The 22,341-nt window shown below is 38.8% G+C and overlaps 2 protein-coding genes across 2 annotated transcripts; both read right to left on the reverse strand.

The window, feature by feature from the left end:
* Positions 1-17: 17 nt before the first annotated feature.
* On the reverse strand, positions 18-4,397 carry LOC113147860 (beta-1,4-galactosyltransferase galt-1-like). Its single transcript, XM_026339133.1, has 5 exons — positions 4,311-4,397; positions 1,768-2,400; positions 1,202-1,532; positions 906-1,081; positions 18-781 (listed from the first exon to the last, which is right to left on the reverse strand). Exons 2-5 carry the CDS (start codon positions 2,370-2,372, stop codon positions 553-555), a joined length of 1,341 nt encoding a protein of 446 aa, XP_026194918.1. The 5' UTR covers positions 2,373-2,400; positions 4,311-4,397; the 3' UTR covers positions 18-552.
* Positions 4,398-5,502: 1,105 nt separating this feature from the next.
* On the reverse strand, positions 5,503-9,173 carry LOC113147858 (beta-1,4-galactosyltransferase galt-1-like). Its single transcript, XM_026339129.1, has 6 exons — positions 9,078-9,173; positions 8,105-8,211; positions 7,180-7,812; positions 6,689-7,019; positions 6,393-6,568; positions 5,503-6,267 (listed from the first exon to the last, which is right to left on the reverse strand). Exons 1-6 carry the CDS (start codon positions 9,141-9,143, stop codon positions 6,039-6,041), a joined length of 1,542 nt encoding a protein of 513 aa, XP_026194914.1. The 5' UTR covers positions 9,144-9,173; the 3' UTR covers positions 5,503-6,038.
* Positions 9,174-22,341: the final 13,168 nt, after the last annotated feature.

A 22,341-nucleotide genomic window follows, 5' to 3' on the forward strand; every position in this document is an offset into this window, starting at 1 on the left:
TGAGAGGAGCAGCTGAATGGAGAAAAAGAAAGATAATTTAATATGAGAGTAAACTGCAGAATCTTAATGGCATGAATAACAACAAGCATGGGTGGGTGATTTTCCTTGGGGAGCTGCAACAAATGATAATGTGCCCAATTGGGGAAAAGAAGTTAAAATAACTTTTAAATCAAATTTTAAAATATTACACTCACCGCACACCATTTCTAACATAAAACCCTAAACAGAATCATTCAATAACCACTGTGCATGTCAAATAGCCAAACATAGATTGAGTACCGTAAATATTTGTATGCACTTAAAGGCTCATTCATCTCTTTGTGAAAAACATTCGTCACATTGAGCTGCTCTATATACATAATTTTAGTCTCACATAAACATGCAAGCAGCAAATTGAAACCATGATTTCAGGAGAATATTACACATGAAGATAAGGTTGGAGAAAGAGCTTAATAAGAGTTTGAATTTGGCATTATTATCATTATTTAAAAGAATATTGTTAAACACAAATAGTGCTGTAGGTGGAAAGAATCATTTACTCTTTGTCCTGTTTTAACTCTCCCCCTCTGAACTCAGCAGACCTCCTCTCCTCAGCATCTCATTCACTCTTTGTATCAATTTGTCTTTAAAGTCCCACAATCGAGTGTCCTCATGCTGACTGAACAGCCGTTCATTCTGGGGAACTGTTGGGCAGTGAATGATCCGACAGACCTCCATTGGAACCTTGTACTTTTGTCCAAACGTCTTGAGCACATCGTGCACCGAGGTCTGCTCCACTAACCTAAAGTAGAGTGACGTACATCAAACAATCACACATGGTCAGCCACACAATCACTTGTTAACTTATATAAGTATTTATGTTTATTTCTTTATTTATTGCTCAATTGTAAAAGATGTCCTCCTACCTCGGCTGAATTATCATCTTTCGTGGGTGAAATATGTTTTTATCAGGGTCCTCCCTGTAGATGCGCTCCAAAATATTAAAGCCTGGCACCCCACGCCACTGAGGCAGGGGGGTGTCTTTGCCTTTTGTAAAGAATTTATAGGGAAAAACATGGGACTCTATGTGGAACATCGCTGCCTGCAACACATGGACTCAGTTTTAGTAAAAAGTTGGAAAGAAAATAAAACACAAAGATATTCAAAATATGACATATGTTTGGGTAAAATGTAAAATTGTCAAATGAACAAAATAACCTACATCTGGATGCTGCTGTTGGAGCATGTCCATCATGCTCTTCAGGTTGTCATGTTGGTACGGCATTATTATCTCATCTATGTCGTTTAACAGGACATAACGTGACCGATTCATGGATCTGTAAATACAATCATTAAGTGTGACCAGCTGGCCGTAGTAATGCAGGTCTCCACCATACTTTGAGAAAAGCCAACCATTAGATGGATTCAGATGCTTGTGGATTGGCCATTCAACCATCTCCACCAATCCTTCTTGGCTGTAGGTCTTTAACAGGCGGTTGAGTTCTGGGCCAGCACTGGTGTTATAGATCACCACCCTGCCCACACCAAGCAACCTGTTGCAAAACAAGGAAAATAATAATAATAATAATAATAATAATAATAATAATAATAATAATAATAATAATAATAATAATAATAATAATAATGAATACTTGTTCAGTTCAGTTGTTCAAATTCTTTATATTTATTTTGCAGATGATTTTTTCCAATATCAAACATAGAAGAAATAACATTTACACCAAATATATACAGACACTCTAATGATACGTGTGCTGTTGTTGTTCTGACCTGTATAGCTCCAGGGTCTGAGCGAACTGCAGCACATTGTTGTAGTCTCCATACAGGGTGGAGATGCAGACTGTGAAGTCAAACTGAAACGTTTTCTCCTCCTCTCTACTGGTCTTCTTATTTTTTATTGGCAGCCACGTGTGGTTTGATACCTTCACACCATCTGGCTGTGTGAGAAGAGTGACATGTGTAGCTTCACAGTTTGGAGGAATCTGACACATGACGTCTGTAGCGCTGAAGGGAAAACCAAAGTGGTCTTCATGCACTAAAACTGTTACTAGAGTTGTATTTGATAAGTGGCCTGCACAGCAGAATAGACAGTAAAGGGTTTGGATGGAGTCTCTCCTGAATATACTAATGATGCGCATATCAAAACCCTTCACTCTCTGATCCATGTAGGCTGACACCAGGAAATGCTTTGTATTTTCTAGTGGGGTGATGGACTGGTTGGATATTTGAAATGGGCAAGTGTCCAGAGCCCGACGTGGTGGTGGGATTGACCTGTAGCTCCTTGATGTTTTCACAGTGGTGATGATGATAATATAGATAAAGATGGCAATGATGAAAAGGAAAAACTTAAATTTAAATGGCTTTGTCTTGTCCATAGTGCCAAAGAAAAGGGAGATTCCCAACCTGAGGCAGAAAAAGGAGGAATCACAGTTAGAGACATTAAATTTGAGGAAGAAAGCCAAACATTACTCCAGTGACATCTCCTTAACAGGTGGGAATGTGATTAAACTGTAGTTGAAACAGTTGCAGAATAAAAAAAAAAAAAAAAATGGCTGGATAACACTAACATGCACCAACCTGAAAGGTCACGCACACCATGTTACTGCAACAGTGAACTCGAACTATATTTTTGACACTCGAACAGGCTGTGTGTGGAGCAGCTTGTAGGTCTTCTCAGAAATAGATCTGCAAGTGTGGCTGTGTGTTTGCTGAAAATGGAGACTGTTGTACCAATGCGTTATAAGGGTGATTTACACCCTGAACTGGCACCACATTTTGAACGCATGACTCATTGCGTTGTTACGTCTGGCTTTGCATCGTCTTTTAGCACAACCACACGGAAGCCATGCACCTGGTTACAAATTGAGTTTAAGCATAAATCAATTAGTGGTTGAGCTGCAAGCTACAATTACAAGTATGATCACCATGAGACAGTTTATTACGTTACGTCAATGTCAACTACTTAACTTTGTGCCGGTATAAACAGTATTTATTAGAGGACATTTATTAGACTGATCAACACACAGTGCAATAGGACAGAGCTAATTTCAGATCTGAGAAAGAAGATGGTAAATTTCAGAAGTCAGGAGTAACTTCTAAAACCAAAGTTCAATCCACTGTACATAAAAGTACAAGTTATTCACTCCTCTTGTAACATTGTGCCCTTGGGTATCCCCTACGTTAACACATATGTGCACCAGAGATATATTAGTAGTTAAGCAGCACGGTGTGAAACCATTTTCATTATCTTATGCCCGAGTACTGTGCTCAGCAAGTGTTTTTATGTTTATAGAAAATATAAGTGCGTCTACTGTAAACGTCACAGGTAGGCTGTTTTAACACCAGTCTAGTAAAATCATACTAAGCTGCCTTTTACTTCTGTGTACTGACATCATATCTGCAGTTGCAGAAAAAGTCTTCCTGTAGTCCAAACACCTGCGTCTTTGCTGTAACCTTTTGCAACATTTCTGGTCTTCTAAGTTGCAGATCCACGTTCTTAAGGGATAATCAAATTGAAGTTTACACTCAGATGACTCTCTGGTTGTCCTGTCTGATTGTCCATATCACTCTCAGGAGTTGGAGTCTGTTGTTTTTGTTCTATAGGATCATCAAACTCTCTGTTCCTACTTCCAACAAACTGCCCCCTATATGCAGACTTCACACTTTAGCTCTGGCTTTGACTCTATCCTTAAACTGAATTACTTTACCCCCATTGGCCAACTTTTCAGTTCATGGTTCAAGGATATCTACAACACAGCACCTGTTGCTTCTGCACATATAGTGACGACTTCCTACCTTTAACGCTCACCGTCTTCAAAATGTCCGTATAAGTGTTTTTTATAAAAACACTTAAAAAAACAAAACAAACGTCGACCTCTTCGGTATTCTGTTTGCTTTTCTCTGTACCTACTGAAACATCGGTGTTGTCTGATCAGATGCCATTTTAAGTGCACTAATCTAAGAATAAAAAATCTATTTGGTATCTATTTTTATTTATTTGCTGGTATCTATTTAACTTACATGAATCTAATTTAATTTAGAAAAGAAAATAACGTTATTCTGTTTTTCACACGGTGGCCGAATATCCATCGAAACATCACCGAAACACATCGAAGTACATTAACCCAAGTACTAGTCACTAGAACATTTAAATATTATGATGCTTTACACTACAGTTCAGATGGAAATACTTTACCTTTTGCAGGAGTATTTTTAATTAATAATATAATTCGTTACTCTGAGGATTTTTTTTTATACAATTAAGAACATCTAGTCAGCTCCCAAAATATTATCTAGTATAAAAACGGACTTACCAAACGTGTATTCAGCTAGTATGAAATAATTTTCCTTTCTGTTACTGTCTGGTGTCATCCACTACCTGAACCTGTATTGCAGCCTCTGGCCACTCCTTACGTGCACTTACGCAGCAGCTCACCTTGGTTGCGAGACCGTAGGAAATTGCACATTTAAATACAAGGTAGACAGGATTCACATTATTGTCAAAATTACAATTGAAGGTATTTATAATTGTATTGTGACTAGTGATGTCTAGGAATATTACTAGTGCCACTATTAATGTGTATAAGTTTGAGACATCAAAAAAGGTAATAAAGATATCTTTAAAATTAGGCCAATTAAATATATCTTTTATTTGAATTGTGACTGGTCGAAATGTAGTAAGAAATACCTGGAATTTACTTTATGGAGAAGCAAAACTGAATTGTAGATATCTTAAACTAGTTTTGCCATTCAAAACTGTGAGTCATTCTGAGTAGTCAAAGTGTTAATAAAGATTAATTGGAATTGTGAAAATGTAGTTGTGGACATCTTTGATTACAGTTTTGACATTTAAGATACACTGCAGATAACTGTAATGCTAATGCTAAAGTGGCAATGGCAATGTTATCGGCAAAGGAATTGTGACAGGTCAAAATGAAATTTAGTGCTGCAACATAATGTAATCGTGAGGATTCTACATTAATAACCAAGTGTTTATGATTATTTCCACTATAATGAAGGCCTGGTGCTCCAGGTGCCATTACAGTGCTATTTAAGCATATGTGAGTATGTTAAAAGTCTGTGAATGTGACAGCCAACTCTTATTTACAAAAAGCTGTGTACAGGATCTGAGCATACAGTAAGAACTGCAGATAAACAACCACTTGCAACTTCTGCCCTTGGACACAAGAACAGACTTTTTTTTACTTTTATTATTGTATCTTTTCCTGAATTCAGTGCATACTTACATGCTATGTACTGTATACTGTACAATTCCCAAACAAACAATTGCATTACGACATTTGAATATTGTTTGCTTTATGACATTTTTTATATTATCTGTATCTTGTAAATTGTCTGCATGTTGAGTAATGTATGCTATCCTTGTATAGTATGTGCTAAAATACCTGTTTAAGAAAGCTGATTCTATTCTGTTCTGTTCTGTTCTATTATATTTTGTTCTAAATAGGCCATCCAAATAGGTCAGAAATGAGAGGAGCAGCTGAATGGAGAAAAAGAAAGATAATTTAATATGAGAGTAAACTGCAGACTCTTAATGGCATGAATAACAACAAGCATGGGTGGGTGATTTTCCTTGGGGAGCTGCAACAAATGATAATGTGCCCAATTGGGGAAAAGCAGTTAAAATAACTTTTAAATCAAACTTTAAAATATTACACTCACCGCACACCATTACTAACATGAAACCCTAAACAGAATCATTCAATAACCACTGTGCATGTCAAATAGCCAAACATAGATTGAGTACCGTAAATATTTGTATGCACTTAAAGGCTCATTCATCTCTTTGTGAAAATCATTCGTCACATTGAGCTGCTCTATATACATAATTTTAGTCTCACATAAAAATGTGAGTAGCAAATTGAAACCATGATTTCAGGAGAATATTACACATGTAGGTAAGCTCGGAGAAAACTATTTGATAAGAGTTTGAATTTGGCATTATTATCATTATTTAATAGAATATCGCTAAAGACAAATACTGTTGCAGGTGGAAACAGTCATTTACTCTTTGTCCTGTTTTAACTCTCCCCGTCTGAACTCAGCAGACCTCCTCTCCTCAGCATCTCAGTCACTCTTGGCATCACTTTGTCTTTAAAGTCCCACAATCGAGTGTCCTTATGCTGACTGAGCAGCCGTTCATTCTGAGGAACTGTTGGGCAGTGAATGATCCGACAGACGTCCATTGGAACCTTGTACTTTTGTCCAAACATCTTAAGAACATAATGCACTGAGGTCTGCTCCACTAACCTAAAGTAGAGTGACATACATCAAACATTCACACGTGGTCAGCCACACAATCACTTATAATTATTTATGATAATTTCTTTATTTCTTATGACTATTTCATTAAATTGTCAAAGATGTCCTCCTACCTCGGCTGAATTATCATCTTTAGGGGGTGAAATATGTTTTTATCAGGGTCCTCCCTGACGATGCGCTCCAGAATATTAAAGCCTGGCACCCCACGCCACTGAGGCAGGGGGGTGTCTTTGCCTTTTGTAAAGAATTTATAGGGAAACACATGGGACTCTATGTGGAACATCGCTGCCTGCAACACATGGACTCAGTTTTAGTAAAAAATTGGAAAGAAAATAAAACACAAAGAAATTCAAAATATGACATATGTTTGGGTAAAATGTAAAATTGTCAAATGCACAAAATAACCTACATCTGGATGCTGCTGTTGGAGCATGTCCATCATGCTCTTCAGGTTGTCATGTTGGTACGGCATTATTATCTCATCTATGTCGTTTAACAGAACATAACGTGACCGATCCATGGATCTGTAAATACAATCATTAAGTGTGACCAGCTGGCCGTAGTATTGCAGGTCTCCACCATGCTTTGAGAAAAGCCAACCATTAGATGGATTCAGATGCTTGTGGATTGGCCATTCAACCATCTCCACCAATCCTTCTTGGCTGTAGGTCTTTAACAGGCGGTTGAGTTCTGGGCCAGCGCTGGTGTTGTAAATCACCACCCTGCCCACACCCAGCAACCTGTGGCAAAACAAGGCAAATGTTCAGATATTCAAATTCAGGAAGATTCATTATATTTATTTTGCACATCATTTTGTCCAATGTCAAACATAAGAGAAAGAACATTTACAGCAAATATATACAGGCACTCTAATGACACGTGTGCTGTTGTTGTTCTGACCTGTACATCTCCAGCGTCTGAGCAAACTGTAGCACATTGTTGTATTCTCCAAACAGGGTGGAGATGCAGACTGTGAAGTCAAACTGAAATGTTTTCTCCTGCTCTTTACTGGTCTCCTTATTTTTTATTGGCAGCCATCTCTGGTTTGATACCTTCACACCATCTGGCTGTGTCAGAAGAGTGACATGTGTAGCTTCGCAGTTTGGAGGAATCTGACACATGACGTCTGTAGCGCTGAAGGGAAAACCAAAGTGGTCTTCATGCACTAAAACTGTTACTAGAGTTGTATTTGATAAGTGGCCTGCACAGCAGAATAGACAGTAAAGGGTTTGGATGGAGTCTCTCCTGAATATACTAATGATGCGTATATCAAAACCCTTCACTCTCTGATCCATGTAGGCTGACACCAGGAAATGCTTTGTATTTTCTAGTGGGGTGATGGACTGGTTAGATATTTGAAATGGGCAAGTGTCCAGAGCCCGACGTGGTGGTGGGATTGACCTGTATATCATGGGTGTTCTCACAGTGGTGATGATGATAATAAAGATTAAGATGGCAATGATGAAGAGGAAAAACTTAAATTTAAATGGCTTTGTCTTGTCCATAGTGCCAAAGAAAAGGGAGATTCCCAACCTGAGGCAGAAAAAGTACAGTAGGAATCACAGTTAGAGACATTAAATCTGAGGAACACAGTAAAACATTACTCCAGTAACATCTTTTTAACAGGTGGGAATCAAACTGTAGTTGAAACAGCTGCAGAATAATCACAAACATGGCTGGATAACTAAATAATTGTTTTTGTCCTATAGCATCAAACTCTATTTTCCTACTTCCAACAAACTGCCCCCTATATGCAGACTTCACACTTTAGCTCTAGTTTAACTCTACTGTCAACTACTTTTTCCAACACCATATTTACAAGTACCTGTTAAACCAGGTTTGAACACCATGGCATCCATGGCCTGTATCATCGTGTCCCAAAAACACAATGGCCATTTTGCAGCACAGTCCACAACATGGCACCCGGTGCTTCTGCGCACATGAGTGAAGACTTATTACGTTTAATGCCCAAAAGGTAATATACTTCAAAATATCGATATACGTGTTTGTTTTTTCGGTCTAGTATTTTGGAAAATGTTAGGCTACGTTAAACGTGAACAGACGTCGACTTCTTCAGAGACAGATGGTTATCTTATCAGTACAGACATTTACAGTGAGCTGCACCTTAAATTTCGGTGTCACACCGTGGCACATTAACCACTAAATACACAGAGAATCATCATATTTATCATTTATTTAGATTTTGAAAATACAACTTTTCCCACCACTGCCTTGCTTTGGATTATTAAATGTACCCCCACTTTACTACTTTTATACCGACGACATCCGATTATTAAAGCATTATTACCCAAGTCAAAAGTCATCAAGACTTAATCATAAATAATGAAAAGTTATTTTTGCAGTAGACTAAAACAGGGGCATCGGGTTTTTATTCTCACCTATACGCGATTCTCTGTTTGCTTTTCTCTGTACCTACTGAAACATCGATGTTGTCTGATCAGATGCCGTTTAAGTGCAACGATCTAAGAATAAAAAATCTATTTGGTTTTATTTACATTAATCTAATTTAATTTGGAAAAGAGAATAACGTTATTCTTCTTCCAACACACGGTGGCCGAATATTCATCGTTACATCACCCAAACATACCGAAGTTAACCCAAGTAGGGCCTACTAGTTACTAGAACATTTAAATATTATGAAGCTTTACACTACAATTCAGATGGAAATACTTTACCATTTGCAGGAGTTTAATTTATTATATTTAAAATAGTATGATTCGTTACCCAGTCCATCTAGTCAGCTCCCAAAATATTATCTAGTATAAAAACGAACTTACCAAAAGTGTATCCAGCTGGTAGCAAATCATCAAAAGAACATTTTCCTTTATGTTATTTGGTGCCATCCACTACCTGAACCTGTATTGCAGCCTGTGGCCACTCCTTACACACACAGCTCACCTTAGTTATGGTACGGTGGCGCATTTAAATACATGGTAGACATTATTGTCAAAACTACAATTAAATATATCTACAGTTGTATTGCGACTAGTAATATGTAGAAGTTTGTGAAATCAAAAAAGGTAATGAAGATATCTTTCATTTGAATTGTGTAGTCAAAGCTATCTGGAATTCACTTTATGAAGTGGCAAAGTTCAATTGTACCTATCCTAAACTAGTTTTTCCATTCAACTCAATGAGTCATTCTGAGTAGTCAAAATCTTATTACACATAACCTCAATTGGTATTGTGACAGGTCAAAACGTGTAGATATCTTGAAATATCATTCTTACTGGTCCGAATGCAATTGCAGAACTTGAATTATAATTTTGCCTGTTCGCTTAATAATTTCAACTAGTCAGTATGGCATTTTAGATATCTTAAACGTGATCATGGATATTCAGTTTAAAACTCTTAAATGTTAATGCCATAACAATGGCATATGCATTTTGCCTGGGCACCCTAGCTTTCCAGCATTACTTACCTTATGTTATCTAGTGTATGAGCGTGTCTTAACCCCTAAATGAAGGACTTTATACAGGTTGAGAGTTCTGAAGCTTTCAGCCTCTACATCACAGAGAAATGCCTGTCCATAATAATGATTTTCTCCAGTGCATTACATTTGTCAGAGCCTTTGAGCACTGTGTTGAAACAAAAACCACCAGCACCGGAGACCGTCTGTATTTTCTTGAGAAGTATTTCAGAGAGCAGCCAAGAGCACTAATGTGTAGGTTCTGCCATATGGCACCAAGAGGATATGCAAAGTGATAAGGATTTATAAGAGGAGCATACATCTAACACAAAGAGCTGAACATGCCAGCTAACAGACAGGAGTAACATGATAGGCTGACTCTCCTCAGCATCTCTTTGGCTCTTGATATCAGTGTGTCTTTAAAGTTGTTTCGGGGTACTGAGTGGGCACTGAATGATTCGACAGATCTCCTGTGGAATCTTGCCCAATGGTCCAGACATCTTAAGGTTGTGTAGAGAGGTCTGCTCCATGAACCTGTGACATAAACGTTCACATATGGTCAGCCATATATTGACTTAGGCTCATGTGAATGCTGCTTGTTATAATAATTAATAATTATTATAATTAAGGGAAAACCAAAGTGGTCTGAGTGCACTGAAACTGTTACTAGAGTTGTACTTGACAACTGGTCCTGCACAGCAGAATAGACAGTAAGCCAAAAATGAAATGGGATCATTTAAATAAAATATGCTTACCACTAAAGCAATTAACTACATGTATTTGCATTTACATCATTAAATGTATTTGTGTATACATGATGCAAAGTGTGCAGAGGAAAGAGGAAGCCAGTTTTGCCTAGTGACTCAGGCGGGTTGATCTCTGTCTCAAGCTAGAGTTCTTAAACTATGAAGTTCACATAAGGTGAAGCAGGTCGTGTGTATTAGAATTTAAATTATTATTGAGTGTAAATTAGGCCTTGTGCTTTCAGTTTGCACGCACTTAGACGTATAGCCAATATTGGAGAGAGAAAAAGAGCAGTGATAATCAGTCAAAGAGAAAATAATCAACGTTTATGTGTTTATGGTAAGTTAGACAAACATTACTTTGCAAACTGTTTTTTGTGTGTTGCTGGTGTTTTGTGTGCTTAATCTAATGGTGCTAGGTGCGAAATACCAAAATCACAAAATTAGCCTCATGTCAGCACTGGTTCAACCATCTAGTCCTTTAGTGTGATGCCCCATTCTCCATATCTGATTTTACAGACATAACAGCGGGAAAGTTAAAAAATACATTTAATTAAGAGTTTTTGAGACTTTGGAAAGCCAGATTGTGCACAAAAGCAAATCTACTTCCAAAATGTGATGCAGTGTTGACGACTGGTTTATCCACATTTTATCTAAATCAACTCCACCTCTACCTAATGCGTTATTCACTATTATTCCTCTCTCATCCAGCTGCGCGTGGTAGTAGAGTGGCAACTCCCTGGTTCCCTGGAAGACATCTACCTGAGGAAACCAGGTGACCTGAGGACACCAGGTGATCTGAGGACACCAGGTGACCTGAGGACACCAGGTGATCTGAGGAAACCAGGTGACCTGAGGACACCAGGTGATCTGAGGACACCAGGTGACCTGAGGACACCAGGTGAATGCTGCTTCTTAATAATAATTAATAACTATTATAATTAAGGGAAAACCAAAGTGGTCTGAGTGCACTGAAACTGTTACTAGAGTTGTACTTGATTTTGGGTTGAGGGTTTGGATAGACGACTGGCTTATCCACACTTTATCTAAATCAACTCCACCTCCACTGGCAGTAAGATAATGAGTGAAAAATTTATTGTCACTGTCGGTGTCTTGCTCCATTGATCACTGCCAAACACACTTTATATACTGTAATTAACTACTATAACACTGGTTGAACCTGTTGAGTTGAACCAGACACTGCTCGTACTGCATACCATCTTCCATTTGCAATGCCCCAAATTGTTGTTTGAGTTTTTAATAGTTTCAGGGTAGAAAAAGAACTGTTCTGATCATATGTGTTCTACTGCCATGAGCTGACTCTCTTCTTGTTTTATTTTCATTTGCTGATTTCTCATGGCAGACTTGCAGCTCCACAGTGTGAAATTCTTATTTTTTTGCCTTCATATGACATTTTTGTGCATGAAACCTTCCCACAAACGACGTGGCCAGGCATTGGCCTGCTGTACACTGTAGCCTATGGCAGTGCCAGTTTTAACGGCATTGAACAGCCAGTTGAAACCTGAGTATGTGACACCAAAAGGTGATTCGTAATTCTGGCTTGCAACTAATTTGTGGATATTTTGCCATCTAGCAGCCACTAAATACAAAGTAAACTACTGATGCTTGTTGATTGCCCTGTTTTTGTCATTCTGGCTTTCCCCCCCCCCCCCCCCCCCCCCCCCCCCCCCACACACACACACACACACACACGAATGAACTCCCTCTGTTTGGTTTTCTTTTCCCAGGTCCTTTTACCTGCCTCGGGGATTCCCGCAGATATTTGGGACTGTGGTTTATGTCCACCCTGTATACACTGCCTCGGGGCTCATCCTACAAACGGTTCAAAAGCCACATTTGCTGTGTACCAAGGGCCCATAACTTTATTATGGGAGACTTTAACCACTGGTCACCAGACAGTACACTTTTACCAATACGTCTCCTTCCCTCAATAATTATGAAGTGTGCTTCATTCCTGCCCAAGAGCTCAGAAATAAATGTTATTCCAAATTTGATGGGCATGACTTCAGCAAGGAAACAACTTGAAGAATAATCTGATCACTTCTTTTCACTTAAGTCCTGTCTTTGAGAAACAACAGGTTGTGCGGACTAAAGCTAAAACAGGTCCTGGTCCCTACTGTGCCAAGAAGCTTGGCCACATTTGTTACACACATTTTCAATCTGTCCCTCAGTCCGCATATGGCACCAACTCTGTGATGCCTGTTGCTGAGCTCTCCCACCCATCCATTTAACACCATCCAGCGCCACCTGGTGGTAAATCTCAACTGGTTCGCCACAGGGCTGTGTTCTCGCTCCTCTCTCACACATCTTATACACAAACGACTGTCTGAGCAGGTTTGAAACTCATCATATCTTGAAATTTGCAGACGACACAGTGATAGTCAGCCTGCTGAGCAATGACGAGTGGTCTCATGGACCTATGGTGGATGAATTTATAAAATGGTGCTCTGAATCCTTCCTTTATAAAGATAATGGCATACTTTATTGACCCCCTTGGGAAAATTGTGCTTGGTTAGCAGCCAGATAAGTAACAATAAGCTGTCAATTAAACAAAATACAAACATGCTGTGCAACAAAGTCAACAAAGTCTTTTCGATCTACGAAGGCTGAACACGTTTCAGGTTGACAGAACTCTGATGACATTGTTTTGCAGAGCTTCCACTGAACGTCTCCTTACATTTTCTTTCATCTGTTGGTTGGGTTCGCTCAGTGTTAAACAGAAAAGTTAATTAAATGGGCTGGTTAAAGTTTGGAGTAAAATCATTGGGACTCCATTAAGCAGCCTGTCTGACCTCCATAGGAAGCAGCTGCTGAACAAGGTACAGTCGATCCTGTCTGACAGCTCCTGTCCCCGAATTCCATGTTCTGTCTGTTCTCTCTTTAGCAGCCACGAGCCAGAACCAACAGATACAAACACTCCTCAGCTATCAGTACGGTGAACTCAATGAGGAGACGGTGATGAAAGTGATATAGGGGGCTGGGATATGAGAGTCATCAAGGGGGCTTGATACAGTAACTCTCATATCAAGGATGCCAGGATTGACTACCTCTGTAACTCCTCTTTATTCATTAGCACTAACAATAATAAAAAAGCAAATATCTCTACTGACCTGATGTTACATCCTATATCGAAAGTAAGTTAAAAGGTAATTGAGGTTAACGTTCAGCCCAGTCACATGTTGCATGCTCTCTTTAACAGGCTTTCTTTGAGAACATCTCTGTATTTGGCTGCATTCATTGTTCTCTAACACATTTACTTTGTTATGTTACTGAGTGCAGACTGATAGAAAAAAGCTGGTTTAAGCATCATTCATTGTTTGATTGTTGGTCCAAGATGTGTTTGTGTTTGTGTTTGGCTACACAGATGACATTTGTTAATTTGGACTCTTCTCTAACCTTTACTTAAATCAAATATTGGATCATTTCACCTTTTACGTTTAGAAGTGTAAATGAAACTATGAGGTGACTCTTAATCTTTAATCTTTGACAATGTACTGAATTTTCTAACCTTTTTCTAACTTTTTTTTGTTAAATCTTTTAATCTGTAAAGTAACTTTAGCTGTCAAATGGGCAGAAAGGTGATAATTCTACTGCTGCTGTGGTAATTGTAGTAACACCCGCATTGTGATAGTAATTCAATGACCCACAGCCACATTAATCTTACAAACTTATTCAAAGTTAAAATGTTTTCCACCAGCAGATGTCACCAAACAGCAAATATTGACCAGGATTCCCTGTTGCTTCTTCAGTCTGGCTGCAATGTGTTTGCTGTGCTCTCATCATGACAGATGGCATTAAAAACAGCCATCTTTGAAATCAAGGACAAACATATAGGTATACACATATATACATATACAAGTATTTATGTGGAATAACACATACAAACTGACCATACATAGAAATGATGAACAAAGGGCAGAGAGAAGAGCTACACAAATGTGGAGGTAAAGGCAACAGTGGTAATCAGACCACTTTGGGCTGTGGCCCCCAAACTGGGAAAGTGGCTCTAAGCAGACCCCAGGAACAACATCGTAGATCTCTGTCCAGAAGAGTGCATTCCTGGGAACAGCTAAGCTACTGCGTAGGAGCCTCAAGCTCGGGTCCTCTGCCAAAGGTCTGGGAGCTTGAAAAAAGGAAACAGGCTTTTTTCATGATCTGCTACTAAACATACAGCATACTGTAAATGTATACATGTATTCTTGTACCTGTTTATAAACATGTACCTACAGTACATACATTGGGAATCTATAAATAGTAACCTTTCTCTCATTCTTTTAAGTCACTGATAATTTCCCTACAGAATTTTCTAACAAGGCTATAAGGATGCAACCATGGCTGGATAAACCTATTAGGGAGCACCATGGCTCACAGCAGACTATAAATGTCAGCTTCATTATTTGCCCAGATACCAACCAGTACTCCTGCGCTGGAATACTTCATAACCCCGGGTTTCCTCTGTGTTACTTGGTTTTAATGTCATTAAGCATAGCTATATTTATGAATCTGATATGTGAGCACAATGTGCATTTAAAATATTAAGATCTGGATTTCGAACAAGGCTCATCTGCAACGCAGGATTGCATAATTAGATAATAGTGCGGGAACTACCTGAGTTAATAGCGTACTTCCACACCGTTAAATTATCAAATAAATAAATGAATTAAAAAAGAGTCTACAGGCATGCTAGTGGCACTGTGAGGTTGTACTGGCACAGATGCGTTGAGCTACATGATAAAATCAGCACACTAACATACTCATGTTGAAGATGTTAACAAACTGATGTTTAATAGACATAATGTTCATCACCAAATTGTTGAATGATAATGGGGAATGTCAGCTCTTGATCCAGGCTCAGACACAATTGACACACTAGTTTTCTAAATCTATTTTTATTGTAGATACACGCAAACATAGTCACATTATTTATTTTTCTTAAACAAAAGCTAAACAAAGAAGTAATGGGTTACTTTGGGGAGTTATGGTATTTCTAGTGTCCCTGCTGTATAAGCAGGAGATCTCAGGAGTGGGCGTATTTCATTCATATCATTACTTCTAAACGATTCAGCACTTCCACAAATCCAAACCAACCTCACACTGCAGATCTTCAAAAGCGTGGCCTAGCCTGCAGAGACCACACAGCCTCCCTTCTTCTCAACAGTGGAAGTGCCTGACCCATATATGTAAATCAGAAGGAATTGATTTTGCACATTTAATCAGATTTTTCAATGAGAACTTTGTATTTTTTCTAACACTAAATGAATTATTCACTTAATTTTGGAGGTGTAGTGTTTCAAAAGTACTGGACTTTTCAATCATGCTACATATATTAAAATGCATTCAGTATGTCGTGTCTAAGATATTCGATTTTCTTTTGCACTTCGTCTTAAACATATTTCACTACAACCAGAAATAGTTTGACATTAATGAGCTTTTGTTAAGTTAATATAGCTTTGTTAATTCAGCTCAGCACACATCTGACAAGATGTAGCCAACAGGAGGCTGGTGTAGGAAAATTAAAGGAGCATTTGAATAGGAAATTAAATATTTTATTACAAGTCAATCTAACTAACTGACACCAAGCCAACAAAAGGAGTCACAAGGATTACCAGTGAACAACCACCTCCAATTCAAATGTCTTGGTAGTGTTTGTACAAGACAATAAGATAAATTGCCTCTATGCAAACCATCAACTTTGCATCTAAAATATCTACAGCCATTAAACATACTGCACAATAATAGCCGGCCAATGTCTCCACCTGCTGTAAGAAAGCAGTTCAGACAGCATAATGTAGCACGTTGTGTGGACATTTTCCACTCTGTTATCTGCCATTTTAGTATGTTTTAACAGTATTTTCTGAAAAGCAGTGAACCTACAGTACTATATAGTATATATTTTACTACCTGCTGTGTTTTTAAAATGGTGGCATTAAGAGTTTTCAGGTGTATAAAGTTCAATGTATTTCTGATATTTCTCTGTCCTTTTTTCAGTTGCATCCTGCCATAAAAACACTGAGAGAACATCCACGTAATATTTTTATCACCAAAACACGTGAAGAAGCTTTTCTCCTACAAAACAATATCCCTGTTACAGTACAGTTCAGGTACACCACATAGAACAGATGCCACAAGTGATTAAAGACTTCGGCATTGACCTTGTCAATTATATCACTTTACAAGGATAGAGTCCTATAAATAGCAGCCAGCTGGAGATTTCCCCAGGGGAGCCAGTGCTGGTGGAACTGGTGGTGGTGTTCTAGAAGAATAAAGCAAAATATTACACTATAAAGTTAGAATAGAAAAGATACAATTTATAAATGCCTCACAGGTCATGTTTAATCTATTAATAACAGTGTAGTGTGTTGCACTACGATGATTTAGCCTTTCTATTTGGTAATAATGAAGTCATAAATGTTTAATATAGATTAATCAAGCCCCGTGGGGCTTTTCACTGTTTAGAGTCTGCACTTTTAAACCTTGATACTGTAAACTCAGATTTCTGCAGATGCACACTTCCTCTTCTCCAGGAGGTCAAAGGTCAAACAGGAGATTTGAGTTGTCTTCTCATGAACAGCACAAGAGAAAAGATGCCACAGAAAAGACAAAAAATAAACCCCAAAGAGACTCAATCCAACGAAATAGTTCTTCATAATAGCTTATTACTTATCTAAATGAAGGTTTAATTATATTACAGACACACTATGAGAGTGCTATATGAATATCACAGCTTTTAGGATAAGACCTCCTGGGATTTCATTGAAATTAGTAACAAACCTATTTAAGCTATAAGGCAATTAGTCATCGTTTTAGCATTACTATAATCACAGAGCTAATGTTTAGTTTGAATTCTTCTCTTGATGTAGGCTGACTTTGTTTTTAGGATCATTAATAATATGCTGCTATATTTCTGTTGTCTCCCTCCCACTTATAACAAACTTCATTAATGCTCCACAAATAGCCTTCCCATTTAAATGAAAATATATTAATCAAGTCCAACCCAAGAGGTCCCTACAGTAACATGTCACATTATATAACCAACCATTAAGGTCATTAGCAACGCATTTAAGTAAGTCATAGTTCCTGTATGAACATTATGGGTTAAGTAATGGTTTTATTATAGCAACTTGTTTTCTGCAGCTTGCTTTCTGCTTGGCAACCCAGTAAAGGTCACCGCACAATGCAAACACACTAACATCCATTGTGTAGGTCTCTTGCGAAAGAGATATGGATCTCAATGAGATTTCCTGAGAAAATAGTTTACTACCAGGACTAAAACAGCATTTGGTTTAGTTACACTATTGTAATATACCAACAAATAGAAGTAAGGTATGCAAAAGACAAAGTATCCATAGAAAGAGCATGAGTTGCTATTTTTCACTGTTACCTGTTTGCTTAAAGTTGCCTGAAACTTGCCGGAAATGATGAGCACAAATACACTGAAGGCTCTGTGAAACATGGGGAAATGATAGAATCTGGTGTCAATTTACTGCGAGTTGATTACTGCAATGTACTCTGTTCACATTATAAATAGTTCTTTGACTGATCAATATTGACAAAATCCATTAATGCAACTTTAATAAGGTGAAAAAGGCATGCAGATTGAGTTAAATAGAGAAAACAGTGCCCCATAGCCTGACTACAGTTCGTATGTAGTGACCAAAAGCCCCACAGAGAACCTTTAAAATAGAGCATCAGTGAATCCAGCATGTTTTCCTGGAACCCTGTTGAACGCTTGTGTTCACCAGTAATTGAAACCTGTAGTTTTGTTGCCTCAGTTGCCGTTTAATCTGATAGACAGTGCTGCTCTATAATCTCTTTTTCCACTGTGCCTTGTTTGTGTAGCATTGCAGCAAACATTGAACACGACAGTAATTTATGCTGACAAGCGTAGTTTATACCACATCTTTAATGTATCTGGGACGTTAAAGGACAAATGTCTCTCTGTTCTTTCTAGTCTTTCAGATTCTATGCAGAGAATTTGTTTTTACTCACATCCCCGTATGCCAGACACACACATTGCTGTCTTCATTACAGCTGAACACTCCTGTGCACTCTCCATATTGTCTTAAATGTTCTCACACTTTCTTAACTTTTTGTGGGAGTGCTGTCTTCATGCGATCCTGGCGGTGATTCGAGCTGGAGGCCACAAAGACAGTGTGATGCGTGTTGCAAAGGAGACTTTAGAGAGCCTGCTTTGCATTTGATCGAACTCTTACTCTTTCATCAGCAGCAATGAGAACTTCTCCTCAGCCACGATTAGAAGGGCATGTAGAGAGATGTAAATTTAGACAAGATCATAGAAAAAGCTGCAAGGCTTAGCCAGCTAGAAGTTAGACAGATAAATCAGGTCAAACAGAACAGGGGACAAAATCTGCAGGAAGCATTTGTGAAAAGTTTCTATTCCAACATGAAAGGTACATCCTTTAAGAAAAAATGGCACACACCATGTACCACGTACAAATGTGTTAATTTTACCCTTTATTTACATATTCAGGGTCAACTTAACTGAACATGCACAATTGTCTTGTAACTCCCAGATGGTAAAAAACACACTGGAAGCAAAACCATCAGTGTTCACCAGCTTTGCATGTTTAACTTTCCGCATCCTTTGTGACATGTTTTACTCTTTTCTTATCACAAATACTGATAATTTTCAAAGTTCAAGAAAGTTCCTCTAGACATCAGCTGCTTATAAACGCATCACAATTAACTTAGCAACTACAGTATGTGTCTCAGAACTTGCTATTTTAACCTCTAAACTGCGTGGCTGAATACAACCAGTATCGGAGTAAAAATATACATGCATTTTGTAATACGTGTTATCTCATCTCACCTTCAAGGTGCAGTTTTTATCCACACACATCGTCTTAGTTGTTTCTACTAAGACTTTGAATTTGCACTGGTTCAATTCTTTGTCTGATATATTGCTGTTTTTGCAAGCACTCACACCTGGAAGTACAGCCCATAGCTGCTACTGTCAACTGTTGAATGGCTTCACTGAAGCATATGAGTGCTAACTGCACTTTCTCATTCATTTTTCCACAGCCTACTTTCTATGCACTGACCTGGGGAGCTACATGAGCAAGAATTTTCAGTCTCAGTTTTGTACCTTCAGGCAACCAGAGCAGCGAATATGTGTGTGGAGCTTTCTGCTGCAACATAACAACGCGAACACATCTCTGTGGAGTGTTAACATGTTCATGTACAGTATGAGGGACAGTGGAGTGGTTGCTTACTTCCCTGAAAAGGCAGAAAATGACAGAATTGGGTTTTAACTTCAGAGCTTGTTGAATGTGAATCTGAAAAAACAACCAAACAAACAGGATTATCTACAGCCACATTTAATCCCATTCCTTTTGCAGAAACCTCTCTGTGTGTGTATGTGTGCGTTTGGACATGTGGATGTGTGCACTGGCTCGCTGTGTGTGTATGTGTGTGTTAAGGTTTGAAGTGTTGATGGAGGGTTTCAGAAGATCTCCTTTTTTTAGACTGAATAAATTATTGTGTTGGCAAGCATCTGTGTCTGTATGTATCTGCGTCTTGCATGCGTATGTGCGTGTCTTAACATGAAACACTCTCTTGTGCTGTAAATCAGCTCCCCAAGGTATCACCACCCCGCAGCTCTTGTCACATGTTGTGCAGCCTCGTTTTCAGCAGGTGTGCGCAGACGTTTACATGAAGGTAAAGATGCGGCGTATGGTAAGTAGGTGTGCGTAAGTGCACGCGTGTGTGCATGTAGGTGCCACACGTTAGTGCACAATGAAAGACGAGTAAATAAAAGAACAAACAGGGGGAGTTTAAAATGTATTAGATAAGGGGAAATGTGTAAGTAAATGACTGAATCGCTGCCTGTTGTTATGTGCTAATTGACTTGATGTTTCTAAACCATTAGACTGTATTTCCATTGGCCAAGGGGCAATTAGCTTATCAGGCAAGAGCACAGACACACACACACACACACACACACATATGCACACACACATACACACGCACAGACATAGATACTTGACAGTTTGATCAATGGATGTCTTACTGACCGTAATGACTCAGTACGGCCCCCTTTCAATGCAGCACAGCTTGACTCTGAATACAATAACCCACGCGCACACGCAGGATACACACACACACACGCAAACATTCAATAAAAGGCACATCAATCATAATCATAGGCACCTTTTAAGACAATACAGCTGAGATAAGAAGGGAAATGGCATATCCCTAATTACTGTCTCACTGTTGTTTACGCCCAATTATCACACACAAACACATATACTGTTTGAGCGCAGGCTCACACACACACGCACACACACACACACACACACACACACACACACACACACACACACACACACACACACACACAGTGGCACTGAGGGGGGATGATGAAGTTTCTTTAAAGAGAAATGGGTCTTCTGGACCCAGAAGAGCTGTTAGTGCCACAAAGCTCTTCTCTTCTCTTCTCTTCTCTTCTCTTCTCTTCTCTTCTCTTCTCTTCTCTTCTCTTCTCTTCTCTTCTCTTCTCTTCTCTTCTCTTCTCTTCTCTTCTCTTCTCTCTCTCTCTCTCTCTCTCTCTCTCTCTATATATATATATATATATATATGCACTTACTCATGGATTGGTTTTGCTTCTCTATTTCCCCTCTAAGTGTGAATGCTCTATCGATCCAGTGGATCTCTCTCAGTGACCCACCACTGAGTTGTGAGAGCCAGCCGTCCCCGGAGTCGCTGAACTGTCTCCCATCGATTAAAATGAGTCATCAACACACCTGAAGATTATATTTATGTCCCTGTACAGTGTGTCAATGTGTCTGTGTTGACGTTGTGTGTTTGTATAGTCTTTGGGGACAGCGTAGCTAATTAATTATATTCAGGTTTAGCTCTACAGTGCCCTGAAAACAGATTTGAACAGCTATTTTAATTGTGTACAGTCCAGAAGTTTGAGTCAAAAAAAAATACTGTCGATGATGTGATAATATAATGTTATTTGAAACCTGTGAATCACCTTTTCTTCAGTTGTTTTTAGGGGGTTTCTCCTCTTCAGCAGGTGAAATGCACATTCAGTTGGGTGCAGATCGGCTGATTGACATGTCGAGTCTAAAACCTTTTCCCTCTGATAAAATCCGGAGTTGCGTTGACAGCATTCCCCCAACCAATTTTAACGATTCTGTCATTTAACAGGCAAAAGGTTTCTGTACACCTCTGAATTCATTCTGCTGCTACCATCATGACTTATAACATCGATAAAGATTAGTGAGCCTGTTCCAGCCAAGCAAAGCCAAGTCATGATACCCTCTCCACCGCGCTTCACACATGAGTGTGTTGGATTAGGAGCAGATCATTTCGTCTTCCACACCTTGGCCTTTCCATCACTTTGGCACACGTTGATCCTGGTTTCAGTATAGTCCATAAAACTTCCAGAACTTATGTGGCTCCTCTCTGTACTTTTCTAAAAACTGCAACCTGACTCTTACGACTGTTGTTTGCATTTTTGTGATATGGTTTATTTCTGCTCATGAATTCCTCTTCAGTTGATAGATTGGGATTCCTTCACCCCTGGTCTGTGGAGGAGATAATGTCACTCAGTTCTCGTGTTGATTTCATCATCAGCTGTTTTCCTTGGCCAACCCATTCTGCATACCAGCAGTTTCTTTCATTAGCAGGACGATTGACATTGTTCTACTGTTTAGGCCCAATTTTGACATTCCTGAATATGATTATAAATCCAAATACAGTGTTTCTTACTGAGCCTTTGAAGCGATGGTTGGTAATATTTGAACTTTGGATAGATATCTTTTTCTGTTCCTGTAGATGTACTATAGCTGGCCCATGTTTGCTATTTTATTCTCAGAAAGCAGCCAGCTGCTCCGACAC

Source organism: Anabas testudineus, chromosome 22, assembly GCF_900324465.2.
Source record: "Anabas testudineus chromosome 22, fAnaTes1.2, whole genome shotgun sequence".
NCBI lineage: Eukaryota > Metazoa > Chordata > Actinopteri > Anabantiformes > Anabantidae > Anabas > Anabas testudineus.

What these genes read in the sequence shown, in the direction of transcription:
- LOC113147860 (XM_026339133.1), bottom strand. Translation starts at nt 2,372, where the DNA reads ATGGACAAGACAAAGCCATTTAAATTTAAGTTTTTCCTTTTCATCATT. An exon ending in TCCAACAGCAGCATCCAGAT is followed by an intron (nt 1,082 to 1,201) that starts GTAGGTTATTTT and finishes CATGTGTTGCAG; the next exon opens with GCAGCGATGTTCCACATAGA. An exon ending in AAGATGATAATTCAGCCGAG is followed by an intron (nt 782 to 905) that starts GTAGGAGGACAT and finishes ACTCTACTTTAG; the next exon opens with GTTAGTGGAGCAGACCTCGG.
- LOC113147858 (XM_026339129.1), bottom strand. Translation starts at nt 9,143, where the DNA reads ATGGCACCAAATAACATAAAGGAAAATGTTCTTTTGATGATTTGCTAC. An exon ending in ACCAGCTGGATACACTTTTG is followed by an intron (nt 8,212 to 9,077) that starts GTAAGTTCGTTT and finishes TCATGTGCGCAG; the next exon opens with AAGCACCGGGTGCCATGTTG. An exon ending in CAGACGCTGGAGATGTACAG is followed by an intron (nt 7,020 to 7,179) that starts GTCAGAACAACA and finishes GTTTTGCCACAG; the next exon opens with GTTGCTGGGTGTGGGCAGGG.